This window comes from Erinaceus europaeus, chromosome 4 (assembly GCF_950295315.1).
Source record: "Erinaceus europaeus chromosome 4, mEriEur2.1, whole genome shotgun sequence".
Classification (NCBI taxonomy): domain Eukaryota; kingdom Metazoa; phylum Chordata; class Mammalia; order Eulipotyphla; family Erinaceidae; genus Erinaceus; species Erinaceus europaeus.
The window spans coordinates 32184093-32203243 of NC_080165.1; the positions used below are offsets into that span (position 1 = coordinate 32184093).

Sequence of the window (19151 nt, forward strand, 5' to 3'; positions counted from 1 at the left end):
GGGAAGAAACCAGGAAACTTACTACCTCCAACTCAAAGACTTCCTGTCACTCACCGTCTTCTACACACTTGTCTTAGGGGAAAATGCTGCCTCTATGGAAAGCATGGGGATTCAGAACCGCTGCAGCACCAAAGCCTAGAGATGCAGGTTCTTTCCAGTGGACTAGAATGTTCTGTGAGAGCATCTGATTTTTCAAAACCCCTGGGTGAAAACTATACATAATTATTTTTTTTTTAATTTAAAATTTTATTTCTTTTCCCTTTTTGTTGCCCTTGTTGTCTTGTTGTTGTTGTTGTAGTTACTGTTGTTGTTATTGATGTTGTCATTGTTAGATAGGACAGAGAGAAATGGAGAGAGGAGGGAAAGACAGAGAAAGGGAGAGAAAGAGAGACACCTGCAGACCTGCTTCACCGCCTGTGAAGAGACTCCCCTGCAGGTGGGGAGCCGGGGGCTCGAACTGGGATCCTTATGCTGTTCCTTGCGCTTTGCGCCATGTGTGCTTAACCCGCTGCACTACTGCCCAACTCCCTGTACATAACTCTTTGCATATTCATAGTGTCTTATGGACTAAGATATCAAAGACTTGTGAACCCATATAGAAATAGTCTGATGATAATCAATTCTCATATCTTATAAAATTTTACTGTTTTCTATCTGTTAACAAGTAGTTATTTAATTTATGATGAAAACTTATAGGTAACAAAGATGTACAGAGAGATACATAGCTTACAAGAAATTCTTTGTATCTTATAGCAAAAGAGTTTAAGACCATTGGTATAGGATGTAGATGAACTGAGAACTTTTTTTTAAGCCATCCCATTCTTATTTCAGCTAAACTTTATTTTTTATATACTTTTTAATTTTCCCTTTTGTTGCCCTCGTTTTGTTTTTTTATTGTTGTTGTAGCTATTGATGTCGTCATTGTTAGATAGAACATATAGAAATGGAGAGAGGAGGAGAAGGGAAAGACAGACACCTGCAGACCTGCTTTACCACCTGAGAAGCGACTCTCCTGCAGGTGGGCAGCCCGGGGTTAGAATCGGATCCTTAAGCAGGTCCTTGTGCTTCACATCACGTGTGCTTAACCCGCTGCGCTACTGTCCGACTTCCTAAACTTTATTTTTTTAAGGGTGGAAAAGGCTTGAATTAAAACCTAAAGTTAAGATTAAACTTACAGATCCTGACAAGGGAACAGTTGGTGAATATTCTCTGTCATTTTTCCCTTTTCCCTTTAAACTTTTAGAAAATGGAAAACTGCTTAGGGAAAGATACAGGCAAGAGGCGTGATGATCAACCGGCCAACTCCCATGTCCAGTAAAAAAGCAATTACAAGGAGTCCGGCTGTAGCACAGCAGGTTAAGTGCATGTGGTGCAAAGCGCAAGGACCAGCTTAAGGATCCCGGTTCAAGCTCCCGGCTCCCCACCTGCAAGGGAGTCACTTCACAAGTGGTGAAGCAGGTCTGCAGGTGTCTATCTTTCTCTCCCCCTCTCTGTCTTCCCCTCCTCTCTCCATTTCTCTCTGTCCTATCCAACAACAATGACAACAATAAAACAAAGGCAACAAAAGGGAATAAATAAAATTTTTTAAAAGCAATTACAGAATCCAGAATTCCTACTTTCTGTACCCCTAAAAGAATACCATTCCATACCCCTAGAGGGGAATCAAGGTTAGGGGAAGACAACTAGGGCTCTGAACTCCATCAAGACCCCAAGACCCAGAGAGAGGAATGGAAAAAGGTAGGACATTCAGAAGTAACAATCGTGTAGGTGTGACTTAGATAGGAATGGAAGCCAGAACCATACACAAAATAGGCAAATACATATAAACATGGGCAGTTACAGAAGTAACAGTCAGGGGCCAGGCAGTGGTGCACTGGGTTAAGTGCACATAGTATGAAGCACAGGGACGATGTGCCCAAGGATCCCGGCGGGAGCCCCCAGCTTCCCAACTGCAGGGGGTGGGTCTCAGGTGGTAGAGCAGGTCTGCAGGTGTTTGTCTTTCTCTCCCCCTCTCTATCTTCCCTCCTCGCTCTATCCTATCCCAACAACAACCAAAAAAAAAAAAAATGTTGGAAAAAGTAGCTGCCAGGAGCAGTGGATTTGCAGTGCAGGAACCAAGACCAAGCGTTAACCTGGAGGCAAAAAAAAAAAAAAAAAAAAGAAAGAAAGAAAAGAAAAGAAAAGAAAAGGAAAAGAAAGGGAAAGGAAGGGAAGAAAAGGAAAAGAGGGGGTCGGGAGGTAGGGCAGCTGGTTAAGCACACCTGGTGCAAAATGCAAGGACCAGTGTAAAGATCCCGGTTCCAGCCCCCAGCTCCCCACCTGCAGGTGGGGTCGCTTCAAGGGCAGTGAAGCAGGTCTGCAGGTGTTTTATCTTTCTCTCCCCCTCTCTGTCTCCCATCCTCATTCCATTTCTCTCTGTCCTATCCAACAGCAATGACAATAATAATAATAGTAATAACAAGGGTAACAACAAGGGCAACAAAATGGGGAAAAATGGCCTCCAGGAGCCGTGGATTTGTAGTGTAGGCACCGAGCCCAGCAATAACCCTGGAGGCAAAAAAAAAAAAAAAAAAGAAAGAAAGAAAGAAAGAGAAGAGAAGAGAGAAAAAAATAATAGTCAACCCATATCTGTGACCTTGGGAGAACCTGCAGTTTCCAATGGAGGGATAGAGACACTGAAGCCTGGTGGTGGGAATAGTGTGGAAGTATACCCATGTTGGGCTGGGAATATGAAGCGACCTGCCAACACCCAAGTCCAGCAAAGAAGAAGTTACAGAAGTCAAAAGTCCTACATACTGCACCCCAAAAACAACGTTGATCTCAGTTAATTCAGCTCCATGTTGGCCACTGTCAATTTTTTTTTAATTTTTTATTTATAAAAAAAAAAAAAGGAAACACTGACAAAACCATAGGATAAGAAGGGTACAACTCCACACAGTTCCCACCACCAGATCTCCGTATCCCATCCCCTCCCCTGATAGCTTTCCTATTCTTTATCCCTCTGGGAGCATGGACCCAAGGTCATTGTGGGATGCAGAAGGTGGAAAGTCTGGCTTCTGTAATCGCTTCCCCGCTGAACATGGGTGTTGACAGGTCGATCCATACTCCCAGCCTGTCTTTCTCTTTCCCTAGTGGGGCAGAGCTCTGGGGAAGTGGAGCTCCAGGACACATTGGTGGGATTGTCTGTCCAGGGAAGTCTGGTCGGCATAATGCTAGCATCTGGAACCTGGTGGCTGAAAAGAGAGTTAACATACCAAACAAAGTTAGCATAGGCCAAACAAATTGTTGACCAATCATGGACCTAAAGACTGGAATAGTGCAGATGAAATGTTGGGAGGGTACTCACTGCAGACTATTGTGTACTTTTGTCAAGCTGATATTTCTATTTGTACTTGTGTCTGTACTCTGTAAGTATGCACCAAATAACTTCCTTGGCATTAAATACAGTTGTGAATGGGGCATGGTGTGTGTCGTCAGCCCTCAAGTGTATAACAGCAGCAATAAGTTCCAAGCAAAATACAGGACAGAGCACCAGGCCCCCGGGGAAGGAGCGGCAGGTTTCCACGTGCTGTTGTTCAACCACTTTGAGGAAAGACCTCTTGTGAGCAGTTTTGAGAGTGGATGGAATCCAGGCAGAGGGCTGCAGGCTGAAGGGGAAGAACACAGCAGAAATAGGTGGTGTTAATCTTATGAGCCCTCCTGTGTCTTGGGATCCCAGCTGTTCAAGGAATGTTCAGACTAGTGTCCATCCCCATACAACCTGCTGACCACAGCACTGAGTAAGCAGGGAAAGAGGCTGTGACTGTCTTCTGTTTCACCGCCATCTTGGAAACCCATGGTCTCAATGCACAGCTGAAGCCACTGCAGGAAATGGAGACATCAAACCTAGGCAGTTTTAGCTCCTTATAAAGCTTCCTAACTCAGGTCTAGTTTCAGCAGGGATTCTATGCACTACCTGATAGCTTGGAGGAAGTGTCATTTAGTATTCTTCTCAGAAAACTGGACTCTGATGGGAACTAAGTGAGGTTTGCTTGTCAGGTTTGAAGAGCTGTGCAGAGTGGGATGAGAACATCCAGCACCCTTATTTCTCGTCTCCCACTAATGCTTCCTTCTGTCTATATATTTATGTAACATGATGTTACCTTTGTTGACTTCCCAGGGTTCCAGAGTCAGTCCCTTCTGGTCCCAACCACACAGTGGGGGAAAATAAGAGCGTACCTGCTGCTATTTCCCTAAAATCTGATCCCGAGATGCCCGCTGCTCCAACAGCTAAACAGTACTACTTGAAGCAATCGAGATACCTTCCAGGTAAGTAGGGAAAACAAAATGTTTACTAAGAACTAGCATACAAATAAGTCAGGCACAGGTGTCCTGAAAGGGCACCATTGGCATGAAGGGTAAAATCATGGCACACCCTGTCACCAGATATGTTTTAAACCTCTTGCGCCTGTTAAGTGCTTAAGAAATACCTAACAGCAGACAAGGATATAGCATAATGGTTATATAAAAGACTTTCATGCTACAGGCTCTGGGGTCCCAAGTACAATTCCCTGTACTGCCTTAAGCTAGAGCTGAATAGTGTTCTGAATAAAAAAGAAAAGATGGGGGGGGTGTCAGGTGTTAGCGCATCGAGTTAAGCGCACATGGCACAAAGGACAAGGACTGGAGTAAGGATCTCGGCTCAAGGCCCTAGCTCCCCACCTGCAGGGAGGTCACCTCACAAGTGGTGAAGCAGGTCTGCAGGTGTCTATCTTTCTCTCCCCTTATCTGTCTTCCTGACCTCTCTTGATTTCTCTCTGTGCTATCCAACAACAATAACATCAATACCAACAACAATAATAAGCACAACAATGATAAAACAACCAGGGCAAAAAAAGGGAAAAATAGCTTCCAGGAGCAGTGGATTTGTGGTGCAGGCACTGAGCCCCAGCAATAACCTGGAGGCAAAAAATTTAAAAAATAATAATAATAAAAATAAAAGAAGGAAAGAAAAAGAGAGAAGGAAGGAGAGAGAGAGAGAGAGAATATAAATGCCTTAGTGAGTTTTAGCTAAGGCAAAAAAACACATTCAAAATACCCATGCTGAATTTTATGAAAATGATTCAGTGTCTCCAACACAATATGTATACAGTGTAGAACTTCACACTGTTGAATGATGTGATTGGCTTTTTAGAAATCATTCTGACTACTGGGTCCTCCAGTGGGTAGGGTGTTTTTATTTATTTATTTTTCTATGATAGAGTGTCACAGTAGACAGAAACAGGTAGCACTTAGTGATACTTGGCACTGGGACTAGCAGGACATTTTAATAGATTGGCTGCCATAAAGAACTGTTGACTTCTGGGTTTGACTTGTCACTGGGTATAAGGTGCTGGCTCTAACTAGGAGTTAGGAGAGGACAGTGTGTAGGAATTGAGAGTCAGAAGCTAAAACTGAGTACCCACAAAGTTTCTGAATTTAGACAGTTGGATATATAGTTAGGAGAAAGATCTAGACAAATGGTGGAGAAATTGAGCGGTGCCTGCAAGTATCACTTTCTCCTCAAAGTCCACTTTAAAATTAAATTTCAATTTAGCTTGACAGGGAATCAATATTTAAGTGTGTTGGTGCTGAATTATCTCTACCCCAACAATATTGGAGGAGATGGCCCTTTTCTCTCATGCTTTGCTAGGCTTGAGCACCTTTTCTGAACCATGAACAGGTCACAAGGTTCATCTGAACTTGACCTCTCTCACACTAGGAGCTTCTGAAGTAAGCAACCTCAATGTCCCAGAAGCTTGACTTGGAAGATGAGAGGAAAAACTGAGACTGGACTCTTAAGAAGAAACCAATACATGGAAAATTGAGTTGCAGGGTCTAGTGGCTCACCTGGTAAAGTGCACAGGTTCAAGTCCCAGGTCACTACCTGGGTGCACCTGTGGGCTCTATAGGAGAAAGCTTCAAAAGTGGTGGAATAGTGTATCTCTCCTTTCGCTTTCACTCTCACCCTCTTTGTCTCTCACCCTCCGTTTAGGGGGGAAAAAAATCAACAACAGGAACTGTGTAGTCATGTAGACACTTGAGCCCCAGTGATAATCCTGCTGGGAAAGAAAAAAAAAGTTCAAGGAGCAGGATAGTAGCTCATCAGGTAGAGTTCACACCACACCATTTATTTTTTGCAACCATATAGATTTCAGTTTAGGAATCCAGTAGGGAACCACTCCTGGTGTCAATAGTGGAGGATAAATAAAAAGAGAAGGAAAAAGTTCAGAAATGAATGGGATAGAAAACAGAAGGTAGTGTTTCAAAGACATAAAGGTTCAAGAAGTCGAGAGGGTCCCAAACAGAATTAACCCAGACTTTAAGACATCAAGACACATCATATTTAGAATGGAAAGGAATAAGGATAAATAAAGGATCCTGAAAGCTGCAAAAGAAAAACAAAGAGTCACCTGCAGAGGAAAACCCATAAGATTAGCAGCAGACTTCTACACACAAACACTACAGGCCATAAGAGAATGACAAGATATCTATCGAGCATTCAATGAGAAAGGCTTTTAACCAAGACTACTGTATCCTGCTAGACTGTCATTCAAACTAGATGGAGGCATCAAAACCTTCTCAGACAAGCAACAGTTGAAGGAAGCAACCATCACCAAGCCTGCCCTGAAAGAAGTTCTGAAAGGTCTCCTATAAACAGTCAGACCACCATAAATAGGCCATATATGAGAACACTCTAAAAACTACAAGAATGGCATTAAAATATCTTCAATCTTTGATATCAATAAATGTCAGTGTCCTGAATTCACCTATTAAAATACACAGAGTAGGAAGATGGATCAGAAAACATAACCCAACAATATGCTGTCTATAGGAAACCCACCTAACTCAATAAGACAAACACAGACTCAAAGTGAAAGGATGGAAAACTATCATACTGGCCAATGGCCCACAAAAAAGGGCAGGAACAGCTATTCTCATATCTGACATGATAGACTTTAAAATAAATAAAATTTAAAAAGATAAGGATGGATACTACTTAATACTCAGAGGATCAGTCAATCAAGAGGACTTAACAATTATTAACATCTGTGCACCCAATGAGAAGCCATCTAAATACATCAAATGTCTACTGAAAGAGCTACAGCAATATATTAACAACAACACAGTCATAGCAGGGGACTTCAACACCCCACTCTCTAAACTTGACAGATCATGCAGGCAGAAAATCAATAAAGAAATGAGGGAGCTAAATGAGGAGATAAATAAACTAGAACTATTGGACATTTTCAGAGTCACTCACCCCAACAAAATGGAATACACATTTTACTCAAGTTCACATGGGTCATTCTCGAGGACAGACCATATGTTAGGCCACAAAGACAGCATCAGCAAACTCAAGAGCATTGAAATCATCCCAACCATCTTCTCAGACCACAGTGGAATTAAACTAACACTTAACAATCAACAAAAGGTTAGTAATAGTCCCAAAATGTGGATGCTCAACAGTACACTTCTTAACAACTACTGGGTCAAAGAAGAAATAAAGGAAGAAATCAAAATGTTTAAAGAGTTCAATTAACATGAAGACACAAGCTATCAAAATATTTGGGACACAGCTAAGGCAGTACTGAGAGGGAAGTTCATAGCCATACAAGCACACATTAGGAAAGAAGAAAAAGCACAAATAAACAACCTGATTGCACATCTGATTGCACCTAAAAGAACAAAGGAACCCTAAAGCAACCAGAAGGACAGAAATCACTAAAGTTAGGGCAGAAATCAGTAACATTGAAAATAAGAAAACCATACAAAAGAGCAACAAAAGTAAATGTTAGTTCTTTGAGTGAACAAAATCTACAAACCTTTAGCCAGACTCACAAAACAAAAAAGGGAGAAGACACAAATAAATTGAATCGTAAATTAAAGAGGAGATATCACAACAGACACTGCAGAAATTCAACATATCATGCGAGGCTTCTATAAACAACTGTATGCCACCAAGCTAGAGAACCTGGAAGAAATGGATGATTTCCTAGATACCTATGAACTTCCAAAATTAAATAAGGAGGAACTAGATAATATGAACAGGCCCATCACAACCACTGAAATTGAAACAGTTATCAAAAACCTTCCCAAGAATAAAAGTCCTGGACCAGATGGTTTTGCAGATGAATTCTACAAAGCCTTCAAAGAAGAACTAATACCTCTACTTTTAAAAGTCCTCCAGAAGATTGAAGACACTGGAATACTCCCTTCTAGCTTCTATGAAGCCAACATCACTTTGATACCAAAAGCATACAGGGACACAACCAAAAAAGAAAACTACAGACCAATATCTCTGATGAACATAGATGCTAAAATATTGAACAAAACTCTAGCCAACCGAATACAGCAGTATATTCAAAAGATTGTTCATCATGACCAAGTGGGGTTTATCCCAAGGATGCAAGGTTGGTTTAATATATGTAAATAAATCAATGTGATTCACCACATCAATAAAAGAAAGACCAAAAACCACATGGTCATATTTATAGATGCAGAGGAAGCCTTTGACAAAATACAACATCCCTTTAAGATCAAAACACTACAAAAAATGGGAATAGGGGAGTCGGGCTATAGCGCAGTGGCTTAAGCGCAGGAGGCGCAAAGTGCAAAAACCAGCATAAGGATCCTGGTTTGAGTACTGGCTTCCCACCTGCAGGGGAGTCACTTTGCAAGCAGTAAAGGAGGTCTGCAGGTGTCTATCTTTCTCTCCCCCTCTCTGTCTTCCCCCTCCATCTCCATTTCTCTCTGTCCTATCCAACAATGACAACAACTATAGTAACTACAACAATAAAACAACAAAGACAACAAAAGGGAATAAATAAAATAAATATTAAAAATGGGAATAGATAGAAAATTCCTGAAGATATTGGAGTCTAGATATAGCAAACCTACAGCCAACATCATACTCAATGGTGAAAAACTGGAAGCATTTCCCCTCAGATCAGGTACTAGACAGGGCTGCCCTACTATCACCATTACTATTCAACATAGTGTTGGAAGTTCTTGCCATAGCAATCAGGCAGAAGCAAGGAATTAAAGAAATACAAATTGGAAGGCAAACTCTCCCTACTTGCAGATAACATAATAGTATACATAGAAAAACCTAAGGAATGCAGCAAGAAGCTTTTGGAAATCATCAGGCAATACAGTAAAGTGTAAGGCTACAAAATTAACATTCAAAAGTCAGTGGCATTCCTCAATGCAAACACTAAAGGGGAGTCGGGCGGTGGCGCAGCGGGTTAAGCGCACGTGGCGCAAATCGCCAGGACCTGAGTAAGGATCCCAGTTCGAGCCCCCGGCTCCCCACCTGCAGCGGAGTCACTTCACAAGCGGTGAAGCAGGTCTGCAGGTGTCTGTCTTTCTCTCCTCCTCTCTGTCTTCCCCTCCTCTCTCCATTTCTCTCTGTCCTGTCCAACAACAACGACATTAATAACCACAACAAGGGCAACAAAAAGGAAAATAAATAAATAAAATTAAAAAAAAAAGAAGCTGAAATCCAGAAATGTAATTCCTTTTACTACAACAACAAAAAACAATTAGATATCTAGGAATAAACCTAACCAAAAAAGTGAAAGACTTGTATACTGAAAATTATGAGTCACTACTCAAGGAAATGGAAAAAGACAAAAAGAAGTGGAAAGATATTCCATGTTCATGGGTTGGAAGAATTAACATCAGCAAAATGAATATACTACCCAGAGCCATATACAGATTTAATGCTATCCCCATCAAGATCCCAAGCACATTTTTTAGGAGAATAGAACAAATGCTACAAATGTTTATCTGGAACCAGAAAAGGCCTAGAATTGCCAAAACAATCTTGAAAGAACAGAACTAAAGGCATCACACTCCCAGATCTCAAATTGTATTATAGGGCCTTTGTCATCAAAACTGCTTGGTAATGGAACATGAATAGACACACTGGCCAGTGGAATAGAATCAAGAGCCCAGAAGTAAGCCCCCACACCTATGGACATCTAATCTTTGACAAAGGTGCCCATACTATTAAATGGGGAAAGCAGAGTCTCTTCAACAAATGGTGTTGGAAATAATGGGTTGAAACATGCAGAAGAATGAAACTGAACCACTGTATTTCACCAAATACAAAAGCAAATTCCAAGTGGATCAAGGACTTGGATGTTAGACCACAAACTGTGAGATACTTAGAGGAAAATATTGGCCAAAACTCTTTTTCGCATAAATTTTAAAGACATCTTCAGTGAAACGAATCCAATTACAAAGAAGACTAAGGAAAGTATAAACCTATGGGACTACATCAAATTAAAAAGCTTCTTCACAGCAAAAAAAAACTACTACCCAAACCAAGAGACCCCTCACAGAATGGGAGAAGATCTTTACATGCCATACATCAGACAAGAGTTTAATAACCAACACATATAAAGAGCTTGCCAAACTCCACAACAAGAAAACAAGTAACCCCATCCAAAAATGAGGAGAGGACATGGACTGAGAGTCAGAAACAGAAGGATGAATATGGGATGATCTCACTCTCAGGCAGAAGTTGAAAAACAAGATCAGAAGAGAAAACACAAATAGAACCAAACTGGAATTGGCATATTGCATCAATGTAAAAGACTCTGGGGTGGGTGGGCTGGGGGAGAATACTGGTCCAAAAAGGATGGCAGAGGACCTAGTGGGGAATGTATTGTTATATGGAAAACTGGGAAATGTTATGCATGTACAAACTATTGTATTTACTGTTGAATGTAAAACATTAATTCCCCAGTAAAGAAATTTAAAAAAAAAAAAACAGGCATTGTGGGATATATTATCAACTACAGGTACTAAAAATGATGAGAAACACAAAGAGTAATCATGGCTGCACTTCTTAACTGATTGGCCTGGAGAAACGTCTCCATAATATCTAAGAGAAGTTGAAGAGATTGGCATGAACATTTTATCAAGGACAGAACTAAAAGTGTAACACTTAGTGGGCTGTTTTTGCTTAGGCTTTTATATAAGGCGTGAATTTTCACTGTTTTAGTCATTTTCTCAGTAATTTGTATCAACTACCTAATATTTTTCAGATTCTAGACATCTATTAGCACTTAATAGACAAAGTCTCAGATCCTGGTAGATTCACAAGTAGGCACTGCAGTAGGACTGGTTGCTAATGTTTGAAAAGAGACTTGAAAACTGAGGAGGAAGCTGTCAAATGAGGTAGCTGAGAAAAGACCTCCAGGGTAGAGATGGGAACAACACTATGATTTATCCAAGAAACAGAAGAAAAGGCTACACATTTGAAGCTTAGTGAGCGTGGAGGGGTCTAGTGTGAGTGCATTCAGGTAGTGTGGCACCTTGATGCCAACAAGAAAATTTGGGTTTATTCTGGGAGCATCTGGAAAGCTGCAGGGATGAGTGGCCAGGGACCAAACTTATGTGTAGAGAACATTGATGGGGATGTTTAGAAGCAGGGAGGCTGTTAGGAAGGCAATGCCAGCCTATGGGGGGAGGGAAGGATGATTTTGAGGGAAATTAACTTGATGATGGATTTTTGGCAGGAAATAAAAGAAAGTGAGTTTGGCATTTTAATCTTGAGTGGATTAGTGGAACTCTGTTCTGACACAGGGAAAAACAGGAAGATCAAGGTTGGGGATTTGGGAATAACCCAGTGTGGGCAGACCAAATAAAAAGGTAAAGGGATGGATGGGAACTTGGTCCAAGGCAGAAGATTTAGGGCCCCAGCAAGACTCAGACAGTATTTAAGTGCACTGAAAATCATCCGAGATGGTGGACAAGATAGTGCTTGCAGTAGAGGGGGGAGTTGAGAATGGGAAATGAAGTAATCCAGAAAGGAGGGGGGTTGGGGGTGATTCCAGAGGTCAGGAAGAGAGTTGACTACAAGAATCATTTCCTGCAAAGCAGCTATGGTTGAGAGGAAATAACAGGAGAGGACCTAGAAGACAGCATGGTTATAGATAATGGTTATGTAAAAAAAAAAAAAAAATGCCTGAGGCTCCCAGTTTCCCATTTCAGTCCCTAGCATCACTGTAAACCAGAGCTGAGTGTTCTAGTTAAAAAATAACAATAATAGGGAGCCAGGCAGTGGCATGCCTGGCTAAGCACACACATTACAGTATGCAAAGACCCAGTTTCAAATCTCTGGCCCTCATCTGCAGGGGGAAAGCTTCATAAGTGGTGAAGCAGTACCATAGGTATCGCTCTGTCTCTTTGCCTATCTCCCTCAACCCTCTAATTTCTGTATCCAGTTATAAATTAAAAGGTAAATAAAAAATAAAGCTAAGCTCATTTATTAAAAATAGTAATAATAATTTTTTACAAAAGAAGCCTAGCCACCACTGCACTGAAGGAAGCTCCACTGCTGTAGTTTCTTTCCCTTGGCGTCTCTCTACCTCTCTGTTTCTATCTGAAAAAGTCAGCTGGGAGTGGAAATGTCTAAATAAATAAATAAATAAAGTCTGATCATATAATCATATGGACAGTGGAAAAATGCTGGAGACCCTGGTAATTACCTCCTGTCTGGAATAGTGAGGGGGGTGATCCTGGTTAGAATGCTTTGAAAAAGAGAATAGAATATAGATATACGAAGTAGCAACTGCCTATGTTCACCAGAGAAACAATTATAGAAGCCAGACCTTCTACCTTCTGCACCCCACAATGTTCCTGGGTCCATATTCCCAGAGGTATAAAGAATAGGGAAGCTATCAAGGGAGGGAATTGGATATGGAACTCTGGGGGGGGGGAGTGGGCACTGTGTGCTAATGTACCCCTCTTATCCTATTGTCAATATTTCCATTTTATAAATAAACATTTTTTTAAAAGAAAAAATTAGCAACTGAGTATGTAGCTAAGGTTTGGGATCTATCTTGCTATGAAGGGGAGCTTACAATGGAGCAATGAAGGAAGAAGATTTGGGAAGAAGAGTTCAAAGACAGGGATTCAGAGATTAGGGTTTAAGGGCACTTCAATATCTGAGGCCGTGGGACAAGCTGCCTGTGAATAGGAATACGCTACCCCAGTGAGGAACTAAGCACAGCTGAGTAGAGAACAGGTGAGAGGCTGGGTCTTCCGCAAGGTGAGAGAAGTTGGAAATCCAATGGAGTCTTCTGCAGAGTTGTGGTCATTGTGCAGGTGCTAACAGGTGTGTACAAGGTGGTGCTGAAACCTTCAGTGAGTTCTGCAAGGTTGTGTGAAGGTGCCACACAGGTTCCTGGATACCCTCTCTGTATCACCTCACTAGGGAGGTCTACCTGTGGGAGAGACCACTGCAAACTTTTGGCAGAAGAGAAATGGATCCAGAACGCCTACCGTCCCATCTCTGCTTCCCAATGTGATTTCCAGGAACATATTTCAGAATGTCTGAAATCCACCAGGTCATTTCCTTTTTAGCCAGAAAGATCTAATGCACTGAAAGTTGCTTTGCAGAAGCCTAACGGTGACAAAAACTTCAAAATAAAACTCAAAATTAGAAAATAGAATTTAAATTAGAAAGAACTGAGTCTTCCTGCTACCCCTATCAGTACTTTTTGTCTTGAAGATGCCCCCTCCCCCCCCTCCCCAGTGAGAAGTGAGGTTTAGGAACAAAACTAAGTCCAGTCAATCACTCAGGCACTTACTGGGTATCTGTTGTGGGCCAGGGACTTCAGAGGACAAGTGACCCAAGTAAGGATTTATCCTTTCTTTTTTTTTCTTTTCTTTTTCTTTCTTTCTTTTTTTTTTTTTTTTTTTTGATTGGATAGTTCCAGTAATAAAGACAAGAATACCTTTGGGATGATATCTATTTAAACCATAAACCAAAGTATAGAGGTCTATTATGCATCGATAGCCTTTGGGATCACGGGAGCTCTAGAAATGTGCCATATAATTACAGGACAGCATGATATTATACTGCAAGAACTGGCAGATCTGTGACACTGGTCTTCAGGGAGAGACGCAAGAGCCATAGTTACTGACCCGCGGCTGACCAGCTATATACGGGAGCAAGACTCTGAGGCTCTGTTTTCTGTTCCTTGCACTGGGATGGCAGACATCTACCCGCTCACCCTGTAAGCCTTAGGTACTTCATTATCACAGGTAGTTGCAAATAGACACACAGTGGCAGTGCTCCAAATCTCACTCCTTGCTTCAGAACCAGCTCTCCCCTGGCAGGACTTGGGCTCCATGCCAGCATGCCAGTGTGGGGGTGGCTATGACCTAACTCCATGGGACTTTTGAAATTCTGGCCTGTTAAACATTTGCTGTGCTTACTCTCACACTGGGTACTGTGTCATTTCTGTACCTGCCTTTCCCACTGCATTTCCAGTTTCTTAACATGACACCCAACTTCCTGCAATGCCCTTTTTAAATGTTTTTTTTTCATCATTGGATAGATACAGAGAAATTGAGAGGGGAGGGGGAGATAAAGAAGGAAAGAGACAGAGAGACACCTGCAGTTCTACTTCACCATTCATGAAGCTTACCCCCTGCAGGTGGGGACTCGGGGATTTGATCCTGGGTCTTTGTGCACTGCAATGTGTGCGCGTAGCCCCCTTTTAAATTTTTTTAAATTTAAAAGCCTATGGTTTTTGTCAGTGTTTTCTTTTTATAAATGAAAATTTAAAAAAAATAACAAATTATCTTTATTTATTGGATAGAGACAGCCAGATATTTAGAGGAAGGGGGGAGGTAGAGAGGGAGAGAGACAGAGAGATATCTGAAGCCTGCTTCACCACTTGTGAAGCTTTCTCCCCTGCAGGTGGGGACCGGGGGCTTGAACCCAAGTCCTTGCACATTGTAACATATGTGCTCAACCAAGTGCGCCACCACCTGGCCCCGATTCCTGCATTTCCTAACCCACTTTTCAACTCAGTTTGCCCGTCTGAGTTCATACCAAAAGCTGTGAGTTCCCAGGACTATACTTGGTGAGGCAGTGATGTAACTCATCTCTTACACAGATACGAGCTGGCCTCCACTGCACTGGGGAATTTTTGATGCTATGGTTTCTCCCCCTTCCTGTCTCAATTTCTACCAGAAAAAAGAAGTTAACCTGAAGTGATGAAACACAAAAAATGATTACCAAGAAAAAAAAGCTTTAAAATATGGCTAGCTTAGTTTCTTTCTTTATTTGCCCTCCTCAGCACCATAGTCTAAACCGTGGATGGGGAACGAATGGCCAGCGGCCTGCAAAATCATTTGGTCTGGTCCTGCCAAGGCAGCTACAGTTGGGACTTGAAATGCAGTAAATCTAGGAGCATTTTTCATAGTAACATTAAGTGCTCATTTGTAAGGTGATAATTTTTGTATAGTCTGCGAATGGTGCTATAAATACATATTCAGGGACCAGGCTGTGGCACATCTGGTTAAGTGCACAAGTTACAATGTGCAAGGACCTGGGTTCAAGCCCCTGGTCCCCACCTGCAGGGGGAAAGCTTCATGAATGATGATGCAGGTCTGCAGGTGTCTCTGTCTCTTCCCTTCTCTACCTCCTCCTCCCAACTCAACTTCTATTTCTATCCAATAATAAATAATGTAATAAATATAAATAAAATATAAATCATTCAAGTGAGCCTTCACAGCAGTTCTCCACTTCTGGTCTAGACAATTTAAATCCATTGCTGATTATGCACCTAACTCTTTGTAACTATCAATGTCTCCCTCTCGTTGGAGTGGATTGTAAGAGCAACAGGGTAGAAGTTGGGCAATTTGATCCACCACTTTTTCTCCTATGCTGCACAGGCTGTAGGGCATGGGGCTGGTGCTCAGTAAATACTTGCTAACTGACTTTTTAATCTCCTCTGAGGCAAGGGATGAGAGAGTACACTAATTTCTTCTACTTCCTAAAACAGTGTTCAGTATATAGAAGGTGTACAATTAAAACTTGCAAACTGATAAATGATTTAAAATTCTAGGACGTATCTGTTTCTTGAAAAGATAACATAATGTAGGGTGGAGGGTAGATAGCATAATGGTTATGCAAACAGACTCTCATTCCTGAGGCTCTAGAGTCCCAGGTTCAATCCCCCACACCACAATAAGCCAGAGCTGAACAGTACTCTGGTAATAAATAAATAAATAAATAAATAAATAAATAAATAAAACATATCAATAGCAACTCTTTAAGACTATATATATTTAGCAGCCAAGGAGTTGACATAGTAGATAAAAGTGTTGAATTTTTTTTTATCAGCATATGGTCCCGAGTTTGCTCACTAGTATCATATGTGCCAGAGGGATGGTCTGCTCTGGTTCTCATTCTCTCTCTCTCTCTGTCTCATGTTTTGCTCTGTTTTTCTCTTTCTCTCATTAATAAACTTTTTCAATTTTTAAAAATTTTTAAAAATATTTGTTGGATACAGTCAGAAATTGAGAGGGAAGGGGGGTGATAGAGAGGGAGAGAGACAGAGAGACACCTGCAGCACTACTTCACCACTTGTGAAACTTTCCCCCTGTAGGTGGGGACCAGGGGCTCGTACCTGGGTCCTTGCACACTGTAACATGTGCACTCAACCAGGTGCGTCACCACCTGGCCCCAACTTTTTCAATTTTTTTTTAAAAATACCCTTATTATAACTATTTATTGGATAGAGACAAAGAGAATTCAAGAGGGAAGTGGGAAACTGAGAGAGGGGGAAGGAGAGAGAGAGAGAGAATCACAGTACTGCCTTACCACTTGTGAAGCTTTTTCCTGCAGGGGGCTTGAACCTAGGTCTTTCAGCACTGAAATGCGTGAGCTTTACTGGGTGCACCACTGCCCAGCCTAAATAAGTTTTTTGAAAGAGTAAACACGCACATGTACACACACACACACACACACACACACTTAAAAATGATTTAGAGGGGGTCAGGCGGTAGCTCAGCGGGTTAAGCACACATGGAGCAAAGCACAAGGACTGGCATAAAGATCCCAGTTTGAGCCTCTGGCTCCCCACCTGCAGGGGGGTCACTTCACAAATGGTGAAGCAGGTCTGCAGGTGTCTTTCTCTCCCCTTCTCTGTCTTCCCCTCCTCTCTCCATATCTCTCTGCCCTATTAAACAACAACAACATCATCAATAACAACACAATAAATAATAACCACAACAACAACTAAACAACAAGGGCAATAAAAGGGAAAAAATAGTCTCCAGGAGCAGTGGATTCATGATGCAACCCCAGCAATAACCCTGGAGGCAAAAAAAAAAAAGATTTAGAGATATATTCAATGCTATTCAGACTAGCAAAATAATGTAAATATTTAGAGCCCATTCAAAAACTATTTTGACCTACAGAGGTTTCCCTATATTCCCTTACCTTCGGTGTGTGTGTGTGTGTGTGTGTGTGTGTGTGTGTGTGTGTGTGTGTGTGTGTGTGTGTGTGTGTGTGTGTTTGTGTGTGTGTAAAGATGCTTTTAATATGAGTAGTTGCCACCTGTGCATCTTATCTCGTGTTAAGTCTCTAGATCTATCTGAAATGGTTTTATTAGAAATCAGAATCCCGACGGGGCTACAACTTAAAGAGAAAATGATTCACTTAGTGGAATGCTACTTTAGAGTTGATGGTGGAAAACTACTTTAGATGCTACTTTAGAGTTGATGATAGAGGTATGGGATACAATTAAACAGGGTTGTCCTGGCTTCATAATAAGGTTATTGCCACTTGCCTCATGAATGTGCAGCCTTGAGAAGGTGTTCACTTGATGAGAAGCAAAGGCTCACACTGGAAACAGTTGGCCAGCTTCCACACAGTGGCTTCTCTGATGGTTTCTTCTGCATGAACTAAAGAAAACACCAGATGAGACCTAGAGCCCTGGACTGTGTTGATTCCGACTTAATGAACAGGTGAAAGAAACAAACAAAAAAATCAAGCTTAGAAATTTATTAGATCTCAGGGGCTAGGCGGTGGTGCACCTGGCTAAGCACACACATTGCAGTGCATAAAGACCCGGCTTCAAGCCCCTCATCCCCACCTGAAGGGAAAAGCTTCATGAGTGGTGAAGTAGGGCTGCAGGTGTCTCTTTGTGTTTTTCCTACTCTATCTCCCCCACCCCTCTCAATTTCTCTCTGTTTCTATCCAATAATAACATAAATAAAAACACTTTTTAAAAAAAAAGAAATTGTCAATCTCTTAAGCACAGGTTAAACTAAACCTGTTTGACTACTAGTACCAGAATCCAAGATTAACTTAACATTTTACAGATTTCAGAAAAAAAAAAAAAACAGTCCAGGCAGTGGTGGTACACAGGTAGAGTGCACATGTTACCACGTGTGAGGACTGGGGTTCAAGCTCCTTGACGTCACCTGCAGAGGGGAACTTCACGAAGGGTGAAGCACTGCTGCAGGTACCTCCCTTTCTCTCTCTCTCTCTCTCCCCCTCTCCTTCTGTCTCTATGAGAAAGAGAGAGAATCAGAAATGATCCAAACTAGTCAGTCACTTTGCCAAATACATTTCCCAGACCACTTTTCAGGTTCACAGGTGACTTGTGTAAGATAATAAATGAGCTGTGAAGATACATCTGGTTCCCCAGGAGAGCCTGAGCCTGTTTCCCTGCGACACTGAGTGTTCCATAAGTTAGGCATACAGTACACATTCAAATAAGTGAATGATATGTCAATACCTTCTTTCTGCAGAAAAGTATTTGTGCTACCTCAGTTTCTGCAAGACACTTATCCTAAAATGCCCAGTACCTCATTACTACTACTTGTATCAGGAAAAGCATTTATTATTTACAAAATACACCATGTGGATTACAGACTGTTTTGCTTTAAGACTTGGGGTCATGTGAAGGCCTATCAAAAGATATTTTCAGGCCAGAGAGACACTCATTAGTGCATGTTACGGCCCAGGCTCAAGCCCCAGTACCACAGTGGCACTGGAGGAAGTGCTAGTGTTTCAGTGTCTCTTTTCTCTGTTTCTCCAGCAGAGTGAAAAAGTGACCCGAAAAGGTGAAATCACATGTACAGCCCCAACTCCAAGAAAAAGAAAAAAAAAGTCACTGCTATGCTATACTCATTTTCTGTTCTCCTCTCCCAATGTCATTTCTCATCTTTGCCTGTTTTGGAAGGCAGCTGTGCTCACCACTGTACCACCAACACTTCTAGTCTTTGCATGTTTTATATCTTTTTATTCAAGTTCAAAAATCACACTCTTGGGAGTTGGGCGGTAGCACAGCGGGTTAAGCGCAGGTGGC

At 41.6% G+C, this 19151-nt stretch overlaps 1 protein-coding gene across 5 annotated transcripts in view; it reads left to right on the forward strand.

Annotated features, from left to right (window-relative positions):
* The window catches only part of MAK (male germ cell associated kinase), a 59445-nt gene that overhangs the window by 27837 nt on the left and 12457 nt on the right, over window positions 1-19151 (forward strand). For 3 of the 5 annotated variants that reach the window (XM_007524265.2, XM_007524266.2, XM_007524267.2), the window contains exon 11: window positions 4160-4308. In XM_007524265.2, the coding sequence (XP_007524327.1) occupies window positions 4160-4308 (149 nt within the window). Of the gene's footprint in view, window positions 1-4159; window positions 4309-13879; window positions 14066-19151 lie in introns of all 5 variants that reach the window. The other 2 variants (XR_009549437.1, XR_009549436.1) reach the window with 2 other exon arrangements.